The sequence below is a fragment of the Odocoileus virginianus genome, chromosome 29 (assembly GCF_023699985.2).
Source record: "Odocoileus virginianus isolate 20LAN1187 ecotype Illinois chromosome 29, Ovbor_1.2, whole genome shotgun sequence".
Lineage (NCBI taxonomy): Eukaryota > Metazoa > Chordata > Mammalia > Artiodactyla > Cervidae > Odocoileus > Odocoileus virginianus.
This window is the reverse complement of record NC_069702.1, coordinates 20283630-20306010: the sequence shown is the minus strand read 5'-3', so window position 1 is coordinate 20306010 and position 22381 is coordinate 20283630. Positions and strand designations below refer to the sequence as shown.

At 40.2% G+C, this 22381-nt stretch overlaps 1 protein-coding gene across 1 annotated transcript in view; it reads right to left on the bottom strand.

Moving 5' to 3' along the window:
- Positions 1-22381, bottom strand: part of PRKG2 (protein kinase cGMP-dependent 2) — a 111975-nt gene that overhangs the window by 80865 nt on the left and 8729 nt on the right. Inside the window, exon 2 of the mRNA XM_070458247.1 lies at positions 19222-19695. Coding sequence (XP_070314348.1) covers positions 19222-19682 — 461 coding nt within the window. The 5' untranslated portion in view covers positions 19683-19695. The remainder of the gene's footprint in view (positions 1-19221; positions 19696-22381) is intronic.

The following is a 22381-nucleotide window of genomic DNA, read 5'->3' as shown; positions in this document are numbered from 1 at the left end:
ATTCCAACAAATTCAGAATGCACATTCTCTTCAATGACATGTGGAACCTTCATGAGAACTGACCATATGAAGATCATAAAGCAAATCTAACAAATTACACAAGATTGAATAATACAAGCATGCTCTTTGAAAACAATAGAAGCTAAAAATCTAAGCTAGAGATCAGAAACAAAATCAATAAAAAGTAATCAGAAAATCCTCAAATGTTTGAGAACTGATTAATGTATTTCTGAACAGCCCACTGATTAAGAAAGATTAAATCATAAAGAAGTCAGATAAAATTTTGAAGTAAATGATAAAAATGTGATTTTTCAAAACTTGTGGGATTCAGCTAATTCAAAACTAAGAGGAAAACTTACATTATTAAATAGATTACAAAAGAAAACAATAAAAATGAGCAACTTAAGTGAAAGTGATTTAAAGAGTTAGAAAAACAAAAGCAACTGAGCTTAAGAAAGGGAAAGGAAATAACAAAAGAAGAAGCAGAAAATTACACAGAAGGAAAAAGTGCATTGAAGAGAATCAAAACAGTTCAAAATACTTTATTTAAAAGTCTAATAGAATTGATAAATTCATGGAGAATGGGGCAGTGGGGGGGGGAGGTTAGGAGGGTGGGAGAAAGAATAATTGCCAATGCTGGAAATGAGAAATGAGACATTACCATAAATATTACAGATATGAAAAATGAGGGAATAGCATAAATAACTATTTTTTTAATTTAGATTAAAAGAAAATTTCCCCATAAAAATACAGTATACCAACACTGAAATTAAAAGAAAAAAAAAAAGAGAAAATCTCATTAGCAATAAATAGATAAAAACTATTTCACAAAGAAAATTCTAGACCTAGAATTCTATCTTTAAATTTTCCAGATATTTAAGGAAAAAATATTATTAAGCTTATATAACCCTTTCCAGAAAATAGAAAAAATTTTTCCAACTTATTTTTTAATGCAAGAATGGCCTGGAAAAAAAATAAGAAAAGAATGGCCTAATAACAAAAACCCATATTACAAGAAAAATTAAAGGTTAATATCCCTAATAAAGATAGGTACAAAGGTCAAAAACAAACACATCTAGACCAGACTAAAAAGCAAATAATTAACCACATGAAAAGGGTAAAGGAGTAAAATATATATCAAAATCTTATTGAATGAAGAAAAACTATTTGATAAAATTAAACACCCATATATGTTTTAATTTTTAAAAAAGGCACTTAGTAAATTAGGAATAGAAGGGAATTTTCTTAATCTGATTTTTTAAAAAAATCTGTAAAACAAAATAAAAGCAGAAAGCATCATATCATTTTCTGGAAATGCTTTCCTTCAGATATTAGAAATGGGACACTTCAATTTCACCCTGAATAAAGAGTCTGAGCAAATTTAATACAAAGAGAATAAAAGAATCAAAAAGGAAAAAAGTGTATCAAAGATACAAACACAGGAAAAGAAGTAATAAAACTGCCATCCTTTACAAAAACATGGTTATATAAATGGAAAACTCAAAAGAATATGCAGGCAAAACTATCAAAATTAATAACTGATTTCAATAATCTTGCTGGATTCAAGGTCAATAAGCAAATTCAGCTGTATTTCTATATCCCAGTAGCAAAGTAAAAATGCAAATTTTTAAATGACATCATTTTTAAAAGACCAAAAATATCAACCACATAATATTATATATAACAAAAATGCATAAGCCTTCTACAAAGTACAAAATAACAAGAGAAATGAAAGAATATCTAAATAAATGGAGGCATATTAGCAGATCATGAATGAGAAGACAATTTTTTTAGTGATATCAATTGTATTCAAATTGATCAGGTTCAATGAAGTCTCGATAAACATCCTAAAAAACTTTTTTATGAAAATTGACAAGCAATTTCTAAAATTCTTAGTCATAAGAAAGCCCAAGAATAGCCATCACAACACTGAAGAACAATAACAAAACTAAAAGACTTAAAATAATGGATATCGAGAATTATTGTTAATCAAAATAATTGAGAGACTATACTCTTGGCACAAGCATGGACAAAGAGACCTTTGGACCTGCACAGAGAGACCTAAAAGCCATCCAAAGATACATAGATACTTGATTTATGACAACAGTTGTACTACCAAGCTACAGGAGGAAAGCAGACATCAACAGAGGATACATAAATTAAAAGCATTCACCCTTGTTAAATATCAAGAAAAAGCAAGTCAAAGCCACAATGAAACAGCACAACATAAACATACCATAAACATACCTGCCAGAACAGCTAAAATAAAAAAGACTGACAATGCTAAACGCCAGTGACAATGGGGAGTAACAACACTCATACAATGCTGGTAGGGGTGTATATTTGTTCAACCATTTTGGAAAACTACTCACAGTATTTGGCAATCTATATTAAACATGAACTTAGATAAAATGTACCACCCAGCAATTCCACTCCTAAGTATTTTCGTTGTTGTTTAGTTGTTAAATCGTGTCTGACTAATTGCTACCCTATGAACTGATTATAGCCCACCAGGCTCCTCTGTTCATGGGATTTCCCAGGCAAGAATAGTGGAGTGGGTTGCCATTTTCTTCTCCAGGGAATATTCTTGACCTAGGAATCAAACCCACATCTCCTGCTTGGCAGGTGGATTCTTTACCACTGAGCCACCTGGGAAGCCCACTCCTAGGTATACACCCATCATAAATCATATATAAATAAAAAGACAAGTGCAAAACTGTTCATGGCAGCATTATTTAAATTTGCTAAACACCAGAATCAACCAACTGTCTATCAATCAGTAGAACTGAAACTGTGGCACAGTCACGCAACATGCAATATAGAGCAATAATAGCAAACCATTGCTACACACAAGTCATAAATGACTCTCCATATATAAACTAAAGAAGTCAGACTCCACAGAGTCCATCTCTATAATTCCATTAACATAAAGTTAAAAAATAGGCATAGTAATCTTTGATAATACCAGTGCTACTTTTGAAGTGGGCTTCCCAGGTGGTGGTAGGGGTAAAGAATCTGTCTGCCAATGCAGGAGATGTAACAGACGCAGGTTCGATCCCTGGGCCAGGAAGATCCCCTGGAGGAGGACATGGCCACCCACTCCAGTATTCTTGCCTGCAGAATCCCATGGACAGAGGAGCCTGGAGGGCTACAATCTATAAGGTCACAGAGAGTGGGGCATGACACATGCACATTTGAAATAGATAATGTTTAGGGATTGCAAGGGGGCAGAGGCGCTTCTGAGGTACTGGTAAGGAAGATTCTATTTCCTGATCTGTTTGGAGGTTACAGGGGTGTGTTCATTTTACAATTTGAGCACATCAATTAAAAACTCATTTAAAAGCTAAAATGCGTATATGGCTTTGGAGGCAGAAGATCCTAGGTTCAAATCCCAGCTCTGCCACTTCCTAGCTGTGTGACCTTGGTCAAATCACTTAACCTTTCTGAACCTCAGATTTCTCCCCTGTAAACAGAGCTGAGTAATCATAACCCATGTCATACAGATACTATGCACATTAACTAAGATAAGATGCCAATATATTCCTAATAAATGGCAGTAATAGTTGTAGTCAGCAATAGCAGTAGTAATAGCATGCCTTTGTGTGGGGAAGGGTGGGGTGGGAAAAGTTCTGGAAACCGCAAAGAAGCACTGCAAAGACCCTATGCTCAGTTCAACGTTCCTCTAATAGGGCTGGATCTCGAATTAATGCCCATCAGTGGCAGTGTCCATTGGTAATCCTTTTGTAATCCTTTTATACCCCCAACTTATATAATCAACATTCTTTGAAGCAATAAATTCCTGTCCTCTCTGCTGCTTCAGGAAGTTTAATTTGTCAAAGTCCACTGACAGTTCTTGTTAAGCTAGGCTCTCAATCTTCCTTCACTGGTCCTGTTTACTACAGGCCTGTGTTCTCACTGTTTGTTTTTGTCAGGTCATAGAATGTGTCTTGCAAACTTCTTTGCACAAAGCTCAGTGCCCAGCAGGGACCAGGGGCCTCCACCTACCTTCTTATCTGTCAAGTATTTCTTGTGAGCACAAAGGCCAAGGCAAATTCACTTGTGTGGCATTTCACGGCTTAATCGCATATACAAATAGAAAGCATATGATAAGGCATATTTGTCGAGGGCCCAAGATCTAAAGCTGTAATACCAGGGCTTGATTTCTAATTCTGTCCCTTATGAGTAGTGGAACCCTGGGCAAGTCACTTAATCTCAAGTTTTCTCAGCTGTAAAATGACAATAAACACAGTCCACAGGTCATAGGATTTCTATGAGAATTAAGTCAGTTAACCATACAGAGCCCTAAGAATATGGCCTGGCACGTGAAATATATTACAGAAGCGATAGTGGTACTATTATAGGTCTGCAAGTTACCAGCAACTTAAAAATCTTTGAGTTAAAACAGCTCTAAAAGTGCTATACTTGAGATCCGCTGCTATTTATTAAAGGAGACTCTTGACGATGTGAGTAAAACTTCTGACAGTCCAGACCCCTCGCCTGTTCAGCCTCCCGATGCTCAGGGTAGCCCAGGCTCACAGATCTCCAGATGTGCCAGGCCACTGTGTCTCCCAGCCATCCACTCCTCCTCAAAGCCCAGGTCAACGCCGGCTCTTCCGCAGAGGTTTCCTTGATCCCACAAAGCAAAGGGCGCTCCTTCCTTCCTTCACACACCCATCTCTTAGGACATCAATCACACAAGATGGCAATACATTTTCATTTCCCCAAAGAGACTGTGATCTTCAAGGGTGTGACTACCCTTTCCTCATCCTCTATCTAAAATCCAGAATGGCACCTGGCAAGACATAGGGACTCAACAGAACTAACACTAAAGCACATTTAATTTCCAGCTTAAAAAATCTGGGTAGAGAGAGAAGAGTGGAAATGGGAAATGCCAGTCACCCACAAAACAGGCACAGAAAATAAGCAAGATAAGGCTTCCCTGGTGACTCAGATGGCAAAGAATCTGCCTACAATGCAGGAGACCTGGGTTTGATTCCCTGGGTTGGGACGATCCTCCAGAGGAGGACATGGCAACCCATTCCAATATTCCTGCCTGGAGAATCCCCACGGACAGAGGAGCCTGGCAGGCTACAGTCCACGGGGTCACAAAGAGTCGGACACAACTGAGAGACTAACACTTTCAGTTTTCACTTTCTAAACTTTTTGAGTAATAAGCCAACAAGAAATAATAGCTAACAAATGCACACGTTTATAATTTGAGAAGCTAGCATGAAAAGATGAGGTCATTCCGTGGGTAATCATAAAACGAGCGTGACTTCCTCCTGTCAACCCTCTTACCCTATATGGCCCATGTAATTAAGTATAGTTGTAGTTTAATCATGTTTACTGTTACTTCATGCTTACAACATTTCTCTTTCCCTTTCTTAAATGGGTGCAGATGATCCAGTTCCTGGGAGTATCCAAGAATAGGGTTGAACAATGAAATGTTGAAAACAACCACAGCTTCTAAGGCCGTTAATCTGACACACACAATGATGGGCATTATCATCATTGTGCTGCATGGTAATTAGGTAGAAATGGTAAATAGTTCTCTTAGATGTCGGTAATGAGCATTGCTCTTAAAGTGTCAAATTGAATATTTCTGGGGTCAGCTGCAGGAAGGCCTGTTCCTATAACAAAATGGTTCTCAATTGTCACTGCACATTAGAATCATCAAGGGACCGTCTGTAAATCCTGATACCCAGGGTCCTCACCTCAAACCGATTTAATCAGATTCCTTCGGGGTTGCACCAGGACATCAGTACTTTTTAATACTCCCCTGGTGATTACAATGTGCATTTGCACTTAAGAATTACAGTTGTAAACAAGAAAACACAAGGGAGTCAGAAGCTGCTTTTTTCCCTCTATTTTCCCACAGTGCTGGGAACAAGCCTCCATTGAAGGCTCAAAAAGCAATCAATCAGTTGCTATTAAGAACTTAGCAGCTGATTAATTAATAATCAATTGATGTTCATTTTTCACAAGACTTTGCTATATCTGATTGTCCTTTACAAGATAACCAATAAATATGGGAAAGTGACAATCATTACTCTTATCTCCTTCTTCCCAGCATCCTATGTGGAATCTAAAACATCCTGGCACTTAGGGACATGCTGTCAAATCAGCCTCAGACATTTATTTTTTTCAACTGTGGTAAAATACACAACACAAATTGTACCATCTCAACGATTTTTAAGTGCATAGCTCAGTGGCATTAAATGCATTCCCAATATTTTGCAACTGTAGCCACTGTCCATCTCTAGAACTTTTCTCATCTTCCCAAACTAAAACTCTGTACCCATTAAACAATAACTAAAACTCTGTACCCATTAAACAATAACTTAAACAATAACTCTTCCCAGCCCCTGGAAACCCATTCTACTTTATGTATCTAGGAATCTGACTCTCTAGGTACCTAAGATAAAGTGGAATAATAATATTTATTATTTTGAGGCTGACTTATTTCACTTAACATAATGACTTCAAGGTTCATTCATATTGTAGCATGAAAAGGAAGGGTTTCCTCCCTCTCTCTTAAGGCTGAATAATAACTCATCGTATGCATACACTTCATTCTGTTTATTTATTCATCCATCAATGGGCATTTGGATCATGTGAATATGCTGCTATGAATATGCATGTATAAGACTCTGGGCTTTTTATATATGGCTTTACATATCCAGCATGGCCAACATTCTTTGCCAGAGAATCTTACACCAGACATGCAAAGGCGCTGGTATGGTGCGCAGAACTCCAAGATGGCCCCATGATCTCTATCCATCTGGTGTCATGCTCTTATGTAATTCGCTCCCCTTGAGTGGAGAGGGAATCTGGGACTTTCTCCTTACCAACAGAATATGGCAACTGTGATGGTAAGGTTGGCCAGTGTATGTTATGTGAGACTTCATCTTTTTACTCAACAGTAATAAGAGATTCCCCAGGTGGCCTGAAGTAGTTAGTGGCCTTGTTGGGAGATGGCCCCTATGTAGGACATATGTGACCAGGAACTGTGGGCAGACCTCACACCAGAAATTGAGAGCAGCCCCTGGCTGACAGCCAGCAAAAAAATGGGCACCTCAGTCCTACCACCACAAGGCACTGAATTCTGTCAACAATCACTGGAGCTTAAAGGACATCCTCCTTTCAGAGAAAGCTCTAAAAAGGAACACAGCTGGTGGATACCTTGACTGCAGTCTTGTGAAACTCTGAACAGATGACCTCATAGCCTTGACTCCTGACGCACAGAAATGCTAAGATAACAAATATGCATTGCTTTAAGCCGTTAAGTCTGCGAAAACTTGTTATCCAACAATTGAAAACGAATACACCAGAGTTACTCTGAGTTTCTAGTTCCAAGAAATATCAAGTAGTATCTTTCCCTGCTCACTTTTTACTTCTCTTTTTCTCACCTCATCTGGAGAGAAGAGACTAGAAGCTACTGATCTTTTCCTCCATATTTCTCAGAGTTTGATAAAAATTGGTGCCTGAAATTTACTAATTACAATGAATGTGTCATGACAAACAAATACTCCTGGAAGAATTAAAAGGAAATCAGGAGTTCCTGATCATTCACACTTTAATATGAATTGCATATAAGTTATCTCCTGGCCATTCCTGACCATAGATCTTGAAAAACAAAAACAAAAAACTCTGTCAAACAAGACTATGCTGAAAAATCTACAACTCAGCAATGCTTCCAAGGAAAGTTGGCATGGAGGGGAGCAGACAAATTATCTTAAAATAAGACTTTAAAAAAGAAAAAGGTTTAGTTAAAAGATAATTACAACAAACGTATCTTTCACATAGAAGGTATTTTCAGAGTCTAAAAACTTTTCCTTGGCTTTAGATTTTTTTTCCCCCTTCTTGAGAATTCAACTGCAGTTTAAAATGCTAGAAAAAGTCAGCAATAGGAGCTAAGCTGCTCAGACTTTGCAGCTCTGGAAACTGACTGCACTGGCAGAAGTCAGCGATGATGCCTCCCTCTGATTGGACAGGCTAGGAGAAAAGGCCACTGTCTTCTCATTCACACTATTTCTGCCACACTCTCTCCTGGCACTCTAGCAAGGAAATGGGCAGTGTCTGGAATGGCATGAAATGTGTGTGAAGGAAAAAATGGGTCAGGAAAGAGTAACTCCTTTCATAAGACACTTAAAAGTCATAAGTGAGGAGGGCTGCAGACTGCCCAGCCCCCCAGGATAGTCATTCAAAGCCAACCCTCCTATCTATTTACAATAGCCAGGACATGGAAGCAACCCAAATGTCCATTAACAGAGGAATGGATAAAGAACATGTGGTACATATACACCATGGAATATTACTCAGCCATCAAAAATTATGAAATAATGCCATTTGCAGCACCATGGATGACCTAGAGATGATCATACTAGGCCAGACAGAGAAAGACAAACACCAAATTATATCACTTGCATGTGAAATCTAATCGTACAAATGAACTTACAAAACCAAAATCGAGTCACAGATACAGAAAACAAACACGGTTACCAGGGGGAAAGGTGGGGAAGGAGAGAGCAATTGGGAGATTGGGACCGACATATACACACTACTAGATGTAAAAGGATACGAATAAGGACCTGCTGTATAGCACAGGAACTCTGCTTGACACTGCAGTGACTGTGGGCTTCCCTCACCGCTCACACTGTAAAGACGCTGCAATGCAGGAGATACGGGTCTGATGCCTGGGTCAGGAAGATACCCTAGAGAAAGAAATGGTTACCCACTCCAGTCTTCTTGCCTGGAGAACTCCATGGACAGAGGAGTCTGTCAGATTACAGTCCGTGGAGTTGCAGAGTCATACACGACTGAGCGACGACCACTTTCACTTTTTCAATGATTTATATGGGAAACGAATCTAAAAAAGAGTGGATATATGTACAACGGATTCACTTTGCTGCACAGCAGAAACGAACACATTTTAAATCAACTATACACCAAGAAAAATTAAAACAACAACAACAAAGCCAGCCCTGTTATATTCACCTGGAGTAACTTATTTAGAGGCAAGCAGAGCCACAAACTGCTATAAATATCCTATAAATTAAAAAGAGAGCAGGCAAAATATAATGAGTGCAGGTTTCAGAGTTGTTCTGATTAAGTGGCAGCTGTCTTGGCATCTCGGTGAGGGTTACCCAGCTTTAGGAACTACTGAAGACCAACATGGGCTAGTTACTTACGCTTGGTAAGCCTCATACAATAACACTCACCCAACAGGCTTGCCTGGACTATATTAGGTACTAGAAATTGGTACTTATGGCCACTGATACTAGTCTAATGATGATAGTGGAAGCAAATTAGGAGCAAACAAAATAAACATGTAAGTGAAAGAAATGAGGGAAAGAAGACAAAAAGAACTAAAGAAAGAAAAGAACAAAATTAAAGAATTCAATACCCAGTAAACATCTGTTGAACTGAATGTGTTCATCTGAAGACATAAAGGGAATTATCCAGCCAAGGATATTGGGTCAAAAATGGCTGTGGGTTTTGCGTAATATAAAAATATCACAGAACATGCTATAAACTCAGGAATGTCAAACGCCCGACGAGGGCACGGGGGCTCTGAGTTAGCTCGGTACTTACAAAAAGCGCTAAGACTTTTGATTCTTCACAATGATTAGTCCTCAAGTCCTGAATGTTTCCTGAGGCTTAATTAAACATTTTCCCTAACATCTAGTGACTGATAGACTGGGAGATGTGAGGATAAAGTGACCATAAACCAAGCTGAAGGTAATTTGAGAGGCTGACGGACGACTCAGTGGGGAGCAGGGGGAGAAGAGCCCAGGCCCTTTGGCTTCTAGAGAGAAGGAAGCAAAGGCAGGGTGGGAAGTGACCGGGGCTGGGTGCTGGGGTTGAACAGCACTCCCCATCCCCTCCCCCACCACTGCCCACCCCCAAGGAGAACCACTCACTCTGCAGGCTGCACGCAGTGGTGGAAAACACAACTTTCTCCACCAGGCAGACTCGCATTGGCAACTTGGTTCAGCAGATGACCTTGAGCAAGCCGCTGAGTGCCTCTGTTTGGTCCAAGGTTAAAGTTAACACCTACCTCATCAGGTGAGTCTCCAGTCTCCATGAGATAATGAACAGGAAACTACAGACCTCTAGCAGTTAGCCAAACACTTGGTCTTCTCACCCCATTCCTAAGTAGCCAGCTCTGACCTGGATGTCTAAATGCACATTATTGCTATTAAACATAACCTTCTGATTTCAAGCATTCTGACAACTCTTAGCAAACACAAAATCCAGATCTCTTCACCCACAGCTTCAAGGCCATCATATCACCTCACAACTGGACCTTTCTCTTTTACCTTCCCTTGTATTTACTGAGAGCTTTTGCTTGTCTGAAGACATAGGTTAAGACAATAGTCACAAGCATATGCAAGAATGTTGTTAACTGTCCAACTGACAATTAGGAGTCTGTACACACACTCTTAAAAATCCTCAATAATCTATCTATGTAAAATGTAAATAAAGACCCTCTCAAAACAGCAACATCTAAGTTACTACCTCCTGGAAGAAAAAAAGGTTTGTTTCCCTTCCACACTCAGTAAAAATTTCCCTTCACTGAAAACTGATAATAGGGCATCACTTTCTCGAAGCACAGTTTTCAGGAAGAAATAACAATAGCAGGGAGCTGTTTGCAACCATACCAAAAAAAATTAAAAATGTATCTATATGGTGGCTCAGAGGGTAAAGCATCTGCTTGCAATAAGGGAGACGAGGTTTGATCCCAGGGTCAGGAAGATCAACTGGAGAAGGAAATGGCAACCCACTCCAGTATTCTTGCCTGGAGAACCCCATGGACAGAGGATCCTGGTAGGCTACAGTCCACGGAGTCGCAAAGAGTCAGACATGACTGAGAGACTTCACTTTCTTTATTTCTAACTATATATCTAATTTTTTATAAGGCCAACCAACTAAAATAGAAAGAACCCTCCTCTAATTTTCATTTTGGTATATTTGAGTTGTTACAATGGACTTTTTTTTTTTTGGAGTATACTTGACTTGAATATCAGACCACCTGACCTGCCTCTTGAGAAATCTGTATGCAGGTCAGGAAGCAACAGTTAAACTGGACATGGAACAACAGACTGGTTCCAAATAGGAAAAGGAGTATGTCAAGGCTGTATATTGTCACCCTGCTTATTTAACTTATATGCAGAGTACATCATGAGAAATGCTGGGCAGCATGAAGCACAAGCTGGAATCAAGATTGCCGGGAGAAATATCAATAACCTCAGATATGCAGATGACACCACCCTTATGGCAGAAAGTGAAGAAGAACTAAAGACCCTCTTGATGAAAGTGAAAGATGAGAGTGAAAAAGTTGGCTTAAGACTCAACATTCAAAAAATTAAGATCATGTCATCTGGTCCATCACTTCTTGGCAAATAGATGGGGAAACAGTGGAAACAGTGGATGACTTTATTTTTTTGGGCTCCAAAATCACTGGAGATGGTGATTGCAGCCATAAAATTAAAAGACGCTTACAATTCAAAGGAAAGTTATGACCAACCTAGACAGCATATTAAAAAGCAGAGACATTACCTTGCCAACAAAGGTCTGTTTAGTCAAGGCTATGGTTTTTCCAGTAGTCATGTATGGATGTGAGAGTTAGACTATAAAGAAAGCTGAGCACCAAAGAATTGATGCTTCTGAACTGTGGTGTTGGAGACTCTTGAGAATCCCTTGGACTGCAAGGAGATCCAACCAGTCCACCCTAAAGGAGATCAGTTGTGGGTATTCATTGGAAGGACTGATGTTGAAGCTGAAACTCTAATTCTTTGGCCACTTGATTCGAAGAACTGACTCATTTGAACAGACCTGATGCTGAAAATGATTGAAGGCCGGAGGAGAAGGGAACGATAGAGGATGAGATGGTTGGATGGCATCAATTGACATGAGTTTGAATGAAGCTCTGGGAGTTGGTGATGGACAGGGAAGCCTGGCATACTGCAGTCCATGGGGTTGCAAAGAGTCAGACACGACTAAGCAACTGAACTGAACTGAACTGATACAACAAAAGTGATTCAGCATGTATATATATATAATATAAATATGTATATAAAATGTTCTTTTTCAGATTCTTTTCCAGTTGAGGTTATTATGAGAAATTGAATATAGTTCTGTGCTACACAGTCAGTCTTTGAACAGACTTTTTTTTAAAATATTTATTTATTTGGCTGCATCGGGTCTTAGCTGCAACATATGGGATCTAGTTCCCTGTCCAGTGTTCGAACCTGGGCCCCTGCTTTGGGAGCACAGAGTCTTAGCCACTAGATCACCAAGGAAGTCCCTCGAATAGATAGCACACTTCTTGGTTTTGAATCCTACTTCCAATAGTAAAAGCTGTGTAACATCAGGCAATTATTTAATTTTGTATGCCTCAGTTTCCTCATATATAAAATGATATACAATAATCATACCTATTATGATTGTGACAATAATAATATACATCTCATACTTTTACTTTGAGGATTAAATAATTCCATGTTGTGAAGCACTCAGAGTGGTGTCTGGAATATCATTAGTGATGTATAAATGTTGTTATTACTGTAATCATGATCATTCCATGGAAATACTTTCGCTCAGTAGAAGAGCTGAATTTTTATAAGGTGGATTGAAATGTTCAGCACTGCTTTAGAAATGAAGAACAAATGATAACAAACATACTCTTCCTTGCTGTTTTTCCATATCTTGTTTAAAAGGGTGACTCACGCTCATGTTCCACTTTTACCTATTCTGCTCCTGGGGTGGGAGTGACAAATGAGACTAATTGTCCTTCCAAACACTAGAGTCAACATCTGAAGTCAAACAGCAAGTCTGTTTTATCTTTCCTTTTCAAAGAAGAACAATAGTTTCAAATGATAGTTTAAGCGTTCTTAGTGAAAGGCAGGCATACCAGCAACTTGCCAGATGTCTCTGATTAATCTGCCTGTGTTCCACCAGACATTCTGCATGAGCTTGTAATTTTGTTCTGCCGGTGCTGAAGTTTGCTAAACCACGTCTACATAGACAGAAAATTTAATTTCAGTAAAAGGTCTGACCTCTGGAGACACGGTTGTCTTGGTGTTCAAGGCAGGTCAAACATGGACAGAAATGCGATCTGAGTTCTTTCTTGCCCACCTTTGCCCTTGATATTCAGTTCTCAGCCTTGAGAAGCACTGTGCTCATTTTGGAACCCATTCGTGCCCCTCCAGATATATCACAGTCTGTATCACCAGATCAAAACCATTCTCTGTGTCCTTTTCACACAGGCCTGAGCTCTGAGGCTTCAGCACCTGGTGAATATTAATGAAATGGATAAGCTCTGCTCAACTCTGCTTGGAAGAAGCCAGGAAGCACCACTGTTCTTCCTACCAGTGAATAGGGTGTGTAAAATAGAGCAGACTGGTGCCCAAACTAACCTGACTGTGGATTGCTTTAAGAACACTTGTGTAAGCACATAGGGTTGGGGACCCCCAGGAGAAGAGAACCAGCTATCATTTTGTTGACATAAGAGAAGCCATTTTAAGCCTTAAACCATTTTGTGACCTAAGCCTGGTCCCAATCCTTGCTCTCCATCAGGCCAGAATATAACTTAACCATATTGGAGACAATAAATCAGTTGTAAAGATTCCCAGGTTCTATTTCTAAAAGATCAGACTGAAATACATTCTTGCACTATTTTGCAGGATCCAAAACTCCCTTGAGTCTCAACCACCAGACTAACTGGAACCTAAGGAATGATGATGTTGACCTTTGCTGACCTTTGTTGATTTTAATCAGCGAGGGCCAGGACTCTCTCAATCTTTGCTCCAACTCTATGCCAAATGTGCCTCTGCTCCAGGCCCTCCACGAATAGGCACACACTGCTCAAGTCTGTTCATAAATACGCATGCACCCTTAGGTTAAAACTTGCGCAGTTTTGCTGTTAGGGACCTACTGCTTTGAGAAATATCCCTGGTGTTCTCTTTACGGCTGCAAGTAATAAATCCTTTCTTCTCCCACTCTTTGGTTTGGTAGTGTCTTTGAGCTTGACATCCAGCAAGAGGCAAATCCAAAAAAGTAACACCAGGCTTTTGGAGAGAAAGAACTGATTTCAAAGTCAAGAATCTTGGGTTCTAACCTCAGCTCTGCCCCTTACCATGGCCTATTCTGCAACTCCCCTGCACCTGTTTCCTCACTTCTCCAGTAGAGGGGACGCGTGAAACAACCTGTAAGGTTCTTCCAGCTCTAAACCTTCTTTAGTTATCATAATAAATTTAAATCAGAGATCAGAGTATTTGATATACTGTAATGCTCTGACTCATCATGATTTATGATAGTTCAGTAAGGCTGAGGGCCTATAAAATGGGCTACATGCCCACACGGCTGTATGCTTCTGACGATCTCAAATCGTCAGTGGGCACACAGCCACATCCCTATGAAAGACTATGACTGACTGCAGGTTCATGCAGTTGAAGATGACATGGTGTCCACCCCAATTCGACCAGCTCATTCTCATTTTCTATGACTCTGTCCTGATATTGAACCCAGGTCTTATCTTGTCTATAAAGTTCTAGATAGCGGTTACAGTCGAAACTACATCACCCAGAACTGCAGTATCCAATACAGTGGTCATTAGACCCATGTGGCTATCTAATTTTAAAATAAGTTGAAACTAAAAATTCAATTCCTCAGGGCACTGGCCACATGTCCAGGGCTCAACAGCCACATTCACGCATCTGGCTACTGTATCGGGCAACACAGGTTACAGGATGTTTCCATCATTGCAGAAAATTCTCTGGGACAGCACTGGGTTATTCTAGAACCTGATCTTAAAAAGTGGCCCTTTGAATTTTGCAAGAGACAAATTCCAGGAGTTTCCCAATACCACTAGAGCATACAAGTTCCTCCAAATAAAGCAGGGAGGTGTAACTATACCATTTAAGCGACCCCTTCAGGCCCTACAAGTACACAGAGATGGCATGAGTGGGCTGCCTGGCAACTGCTTAGGTTCACTTGCCATGTGTAGTACATTTGAGCCCAGGGGCCTCAGCAAACTCACAGACTGTGGTGACAAGGGTTTGAGAGCCTCTCATGAATTCCTGAATCTGAACCTTCAAGTTCCACATGTGTCACTTCCCTCGGATGTTGTTCTCCAGTTTCTCTCAGTATTTCCTATCTCCCTCATGCTGCTGACTGCAGGAGGGCTCGGTGTCTCCCCTCACTTTCTTGCTCACCGTTAAGTACTGATCAGAGACTGCCTTTTTGACAAAAAGACAAATTAGACACCCAATGGCTTTCAGACTGAGGGTGCAGAGGGAGGCATGATCCAAAATGTAGTTGGCACATATTAGCAGAGACAAGTTTAGTCATGAACTCAGCCAGAAAACTTTATAAAGTTCAACAAATAAATCATGAGAACCTAAAAATACCAGGTTGGGCAAAAGTTAGTTTGGGTTTTTCTGAATTATCTTACAGAAAAACTCTAGTGAATTTTTTGGCCAACCCAATAAATGAAGGCACTATTTTGACTGATACCTGAAAACTCTCTAATGTCTAATAGTAATTGCTTGGAAAAGTAGCCAAACCAATGGATACTGTCCATAATCATTGTATCAGTGAATGGCAATCCCATCTTTTCTAACTTTTAGAAAGCTATTTCTTACAAAATTTATGAATTAAAATATTCAAACTTTACTTAAAGCCTTTCTCTCAAGCTGGAACTACTGGAAAATGGAAAGTGAATTGTAATACTGAGAACCTTCCAAAAACTGGAACACTTTAAATCTCTGAATTGGTGATGTTAGCTATCTGTGTTTAGACCATTATTCCAGACTTAAGGGGAAAGGCTCTTTGGAAGGGAAAATTGAGGCATAAATGTCTACAAGGGGAAATAAAACAAAAATCAGTCAATGAAAAAGAGTAGCTCCCATATTCTAACTAATTTTTCAATTTAGAACCAAAAGGCTCTATGAAAGCATAAAGGGATTATGAAGACATAGAGGATTTAATGTGGTCTCTTTAGGACTTAATCATTACAGAATCAATTATCCTGTTTCTTCATCGTGTCCCCAGTGCAAGCTTGTACTCACTGGGCTTGCCTTTAAGATGTTTGAGGGGAATCATTGCTCATCCTTACTCAAGGGCTATAAGGTCTTTCCTCTTCTGTGTCCCACTCACTACAGAGGTGGTTTGGCCCAACAATGAACTGGGCCTAGCTTCTGATTTCCTTTATCTTGTTATAATAGAGCTTATAAAAATAAAGAGGAATGCATTTATCTTGAATGGTTTTGTTACCTAACACCAGAAGGATGACTCAAATGGACGTAAATCTTTGGAACAAAGTAATTGAAAATAATCTTCGTTCATGAGATGAAATCTAGTGGGATATGTAGGAAGATGGTCAAAGAAGTTGAATTGCTATTACATTCTCTCACACTTCTAGATATACAAGCACATTGCTATCTGAAAGAATTTTTGTGGGTAAATAATATATTGTGCTTATGTATAGTATACATGCATGATATATTGTGCTTATGTAAGGTACACATACATGTATATATACATGTATAATGTATACCTTACACAAGTACAATATACCATTTACCAACAAAAATTATTACCTCCAAAAATTATGTAAAGTTTGCCGGGAGAAATATCAACGACCTCAGATAAGCAGATGATACCACCCTAATGACAGAAAGCAAGGAGGAACTAAAGAGACTCTTGAAAGAGGAGAGTGAAAAGCTAGCTTAAAACTCAACATTCAAAAAACTAAGAACATGGCATCCAGTCCCATCACTTCATGGCAAATAGAAGGGGAAATGTGGAAGCAGGGACAGATTTTATTTTCTTAGGCTCCAAAATCACTGCAGATTATGTCTGCAGCCATGAAATTAAAAGATGCTTGCTCCTTAAAAGGAAAGCTATGACAAACCTAGACAGAATATTAAAAAGCAGAGACATCATTTTGCCGACAAAGGTTCATATAGTCAAAGCTATGGTTTTTCCAGTAGTCAGGTGCAGATGTGAGAGTTGGACCCTAAAGGTTGAGGGCTGAAGAACTGATGCTTTCAAACTGCGGTGCTGGAGAAGACTCTTGGCAGTCTCCTGGACAGCAAGGAGATCAAACCAATCAATCCTAAAGGAAATCAACTCTGAATATTCATTAGAAGAACGGCTGCTGAAGCTGAAGCCCCAATACTTTATCCACCTGATGCAAAGAGCCGATTCATTAGAAAAGACCCCAATGCTGGGAAAGACTGAGGGCAGGAGAAGTGGACAACAGAGGATGAGATGGTTGGATGGCATCACTGACTCAATGGACATGAGTTTAAGCCACCTCCAGGAGACAGTGAAGGACAGGAAGCCCATTGTGCTGCAGTCCATGGGGTCACAAAGAGTTGGACACAACTTAGTGATTCAACAACAACAAACACTTTACAGTAATATAATGTATGTGTGCATGCTCAGCCTAAGTCATGTTGGACTCTTTGCAACCCCATGGACTGCAGCCCACCAGGCTCCTCTGTACATGGGATTTCTGAGGCAAGAATACTGGAATGGGTCTCCATTTCCCCCTCCAGGGGATCTTCCCGGACCAGGGATTGAACCTGAGTCTCTTGTGTCTCCTACATTAGCAGGCAGATTCTTTACCACAAAGCCACATGGGAAGCCCCTATATAATGCATAATATATGATAATTATTATGTACATATATACCTTATACATCAAAAGAGAATACTATGATGTTCAATTGAAAAACAAGTATACATTTGTAAGCAGCATTTATAATTTCTGAATTCATATCATTAAAAATAAATAATTATTATGTTTGCAATGAGAATAGATAAGACTTTTCTAAACCAACTAATAAATAAATTCTTGGCTTAAAAAAAAACTCCTCTAAACTCCAACATTAAACAGATTCTTTCAGCCACACAATATTATGATTAATACTCCAGCATGACTTATTTCCTTAACAAATATTTATCGATCATTCACTATGTCCCAAACACTGTCAACAAACTAATGAATTAAACCTTCCTTTATAATCCTGTTGTCAAAATTAATCACTTATTTGTGTAAGTCAGATGTTTTATCTTGATTTATATTACTTATATGTGAATAAATTAAAAGTTGTTTTCATTTCACAAATCTTGCATTTTGAAAGAGGGATCCAGGCTCAGACAAGACAGTCAAGGCAAAATATCTAATTTCAACTAAGAAATTTTACTCACTTAAAAACAGTGCAGAAAGGAGACCCTAATTCATGATGTTTCTAGTCAATCTCTCCTGGTTAGGAAATTCAATCTTTAGCCAGAAAAAGATACACACACACACACACACACACACACACACACACGCATGCACACACGAGAAGATTGTGGTAAATAATTACATTTCTTTTAAAGATCCTTAATTTTAAAATTCCTTCTAGCTTGTAATTGTTGCCCATGCCTGAAATGCTCCACCTTGTCTATGTTCCTTTTTCTCCTTTGGGTCTCAGTTCAAGGTCACCTCCCCTGCCAGGCCTCTGTGACAATCCTAATTCTGTTGCCTCCTTACCCTTCTCGCCCCCAACCCCAGATACTACCCACTATGCTGTCTGTTTCATCATATAATTTGTCTTAATTAACAATTACACAGTGTTTACTTGTTTCTATGTATACCATCCCCACATGAGAGAGGCTCTGTGTCTATTTATTCACTAATATATGCTTAGCATCTAATACAGAGGCTGGCAGAGGGCAGTGCTCAAGTGAAACTGTGGGATGAATGAATGAATTCATCCCCCTTAGAGGTACCAGCTTATCCCTTTTTCATGATGCTTACAGACTAAAGTGCTAAGAAGTGACTTTTGCTATACATATTCTTAATAATGTGTGGTCTGTGCACACCGTTAAGTCCACTTCTATAGGAAGAGAGAAGGGTAGACTTCCTAAAACTACCTTTTCACTCCCCTAGGGTTTTCAAGATCAGGGAAGTGACTTTCAAGATCAGCTCCACGGTTATACAAATCACGAATCAAAGTCCAGGTATAGCACAAGTTCTGCTTTCAAGAGAAGTCCTGATTCAAGGGAGACTCTGTTGCAAAACAAACCACTTCCTTAACCCCTCTATCCAAAATCTGAAAAGGTTCATACACTCTTTGTCCACTGAGGAGACTCTGTAAATAGCACTCTAACATTTCATCATATGAACGCCATAGGAGCCAAAAGGCTCGGGGGAACGTCTTACCTGGAGTCCTTTCTGACTCTTGCTTTCTCAAAGGAAAATTCGGGGGGTTTGTTGAGGTCATAGGTTCGGGTGGTCGGCTCGGCGGACACTCCAGCCTTCGCTCCCCTCCTGCTGTGGAGGGAGACCAGTCCCGAGGTCTTCCGCTGAACCTCAAGAGGCACTTTGTCCGGGGACGCCCGGGGCAGGCTTCCTCCCTGCAGGTGCACCACGTCCTGAAGCTTGTTCAGCTGGATGCACTTGTTCTGCAGCTCCTCGGTCAGCTCCGCGATGGCCACGGTCTGTTTGGACAGCTGCTCGCGCAGCTCCTTCAGGTGGTACTCCCGCTCCTGGATCTCAGCATCCTTCCTCCTCAGCTCTCTTTCCAGCTCTGTCACCCTGCTCCGCAGGGCGCTGGCGGTGAGGTTCCCGGGGTGCCCATCTGGATTCTTAGAGTGTTTGGGTTTCACCGAACCATTTCCCATTTTGCTCAAGGACCTGAGAGAGGGCACAGAATCAGAGGTCACCTCGTGCAGTTTCCGGCTTCCCAGGTGGCGCTAGTGGTAAAGAACCCGCCTGCCAATGCAGGGAATGTTAAGAGATAAGGGTTTGATCCCTAGGTAGGGAAGATCTCGTGGAGGACAGCATGGCAACCCACTCCAGAATTCTTGTCTGGAGACAGAGGAGCCTGGCAGGTTATGGTCCACAGGGTCACAAAGAGTCAGACACGACTGAAGCAACTTAGCACACACGCATGCCGTGAAGTTTCACTTTCCAGCGCCCCCGCTGCTCCTCTCATTTTACTCTGTTTCATAAATGGAAACACCGCACTCATGGCTATTCAGGTAAGCAATAAATTCCCGACCCTTCCAGAAGGAAAGTCATGGATTGATTTCACGGGTTCCTCCATGAGGAGGGGCTGGCGCTTGGGTTCCTTCTCTCTCATCCCATTGCTGGCAAAAGCATCACACCTAAGCATTTTGCACACACGGCCTGCGTTACCTGCTGCTCTATTTGGTTGTTCTCTCCGGACAGCTGTCAAAAGCATCAGGACACAACCGCCATTCAGATGTCAGCATGGCCAAGACAGAAAGCCAAGGAGCAACTTCGGCAGCAGAGGCTTGTTAATGTCACAATGCTCCCAGCTCCCTGAGCAGCTCCACTGAGAAAGCTTCCCCTGATTTAGAAAACAACACATCTGCATTCCTCGGGGTGGGAGGAGGCAGAGCTGGGGTTGCCTTATTAGCACGTTTCTCCAGCCCTAGGTGCCTATTAAGTTTGGCTTTTCTGTCTTTTTCTTTTTCTTTTTTAAAATTTATTTTAATTGGAGGCTAATTACTTTACCGTATTGTGGTGGTTTTTGCCATACATTCACATGAATCAGCCAGGGGTGTACATGTGTTCCCCATCCCAATCCCCCCTCCCACCTCCCTCCCCATCCCATCCCTCAGGGTCATCCCAGTGCACCAGCCCTGAGCGCCGTGTCTCATGCATCCAACCTAAGTTTGGCTTTTCTGACGATGCTCGCCTTTACAAACATGTGGATGGCAGTTGGTGCATGAGTGCCTGCATGCTAAGTCGCTTCAGTCAGGTCCGACTCTTTACAACCCCATGGACTATAGTCCGCCAGCTTCCTCTGTCCAGAGGATTCTCCAGGCAAGAATATTGGAGTGGGTTGCCATGCCCTCCTCCAGGCGATCTTCCTTACCGAGGGATCGAACCTGTGTCTCTCACATCTCCTGGATTAGCAGGTGGGCTCTTTACCACTAAGGCCACCCAGGAAGCTGCCGGATGGCAGTTACCAGTAGGTAAAAACAAGGATGGGGATTCTTTGATATTCTTTACTTTATATCCCAAAACCAAGATTGTCCCAAGAAATGACAACCTATGGTCCAATGCTCTATTATTTTCCTGAAAAGAATATCCTCAGTGTAGGCCCCAAAGCAGTCAGTTACTCCTCCAGTAAGTCTCAGGAGGTAAAATGCAGATTGGGGAATGTGAGGCAAGATTTTAGTTAATTCAAAAATGTTTCTTTTTGGTTCAATAGCTATGTATTTGTTTCAACATTCAATACAAATTATAAATAATTGGCACCAGAAAAATTTGAGGGTTAGTTAGGTATTTAGCTTTTCTGAGTCAATTCAATGAAAACAGAAAAGGAATCATCTGCGGTTAATAAACACATATGAGCAAAATCAAAAAAGAGAACTCAAAAGACTGAAGACTGGAAAATACTGCTTTGATTAAGTATCATAAGGTTTAAGTCTTTTTAGGCTAGCTATTGAAATTCCGTACTTTTGTGTGTGTGATTTTTGACAGCCATCACCCAAGAAACTTGTAAACTAAATTTGAATGATGCTCATTATCTAATATATGAAGAGAATGATGGAAGTTTGAAGTTATAAATCCCACATATTCTTTCCTCACTCTCTCTCTCTCCAAGTTTCAAGCTCAGAGAGAAATGAAATGCTTAGACTGATTTCACTGGCTCTACCAGAATCATTGTGACCTCTAAAACGAAGACAACAAAGACAAAGACACACACAGCCTCTGAGTTTCAAACAGATGCATCCCAGTAGCTAAGGCAGGTCACCTAAGATAGATGGTAGAAACAGAAAATAAATATACTTATAAAAGCAATCTTGCAATACCCAGACATTCTTCATAGAACTCAGGTTCAAAGTAGGCATTAATAAACATCAGCCTCCAGAGAATTGCCTTAATATGTTGCAGAGATGTGGCAGGTTTAACCTTTAAGCTTCTGTTGACTTGGCAGCATTTACTGTTCTTATATATTAGGAATATATAAAAAGGTTAAGGAGACTAGAATTCAAAGATGTGGCCCTGGACACCAAGGTAACCTGAATAAGCAATTAAGAAGACGTTAGATTGGGACTTGAGAATAAACTTGAATGAGATTCTGAATGACAAGCATAAGAAAGGTGCCCCCAAAGGGACCTTAAATTAATGTGAGCACAAGTTTTTAACATGCAGCAGTGAAATATTTTCTAGACGTGCTTTTCTGGTTCATGGACAAGCATTTCTAATCCAAGGCAGGATAAAGGGAGAAGAATGGGTTGGGGGAAAGAAATCGTCTTATAAAGAACAAAAGTAAGCACAAAAACTTTTAAATCTAATATTAAACTAAACTAACTACTCATTCTTTATTTATAGAAACAATTGC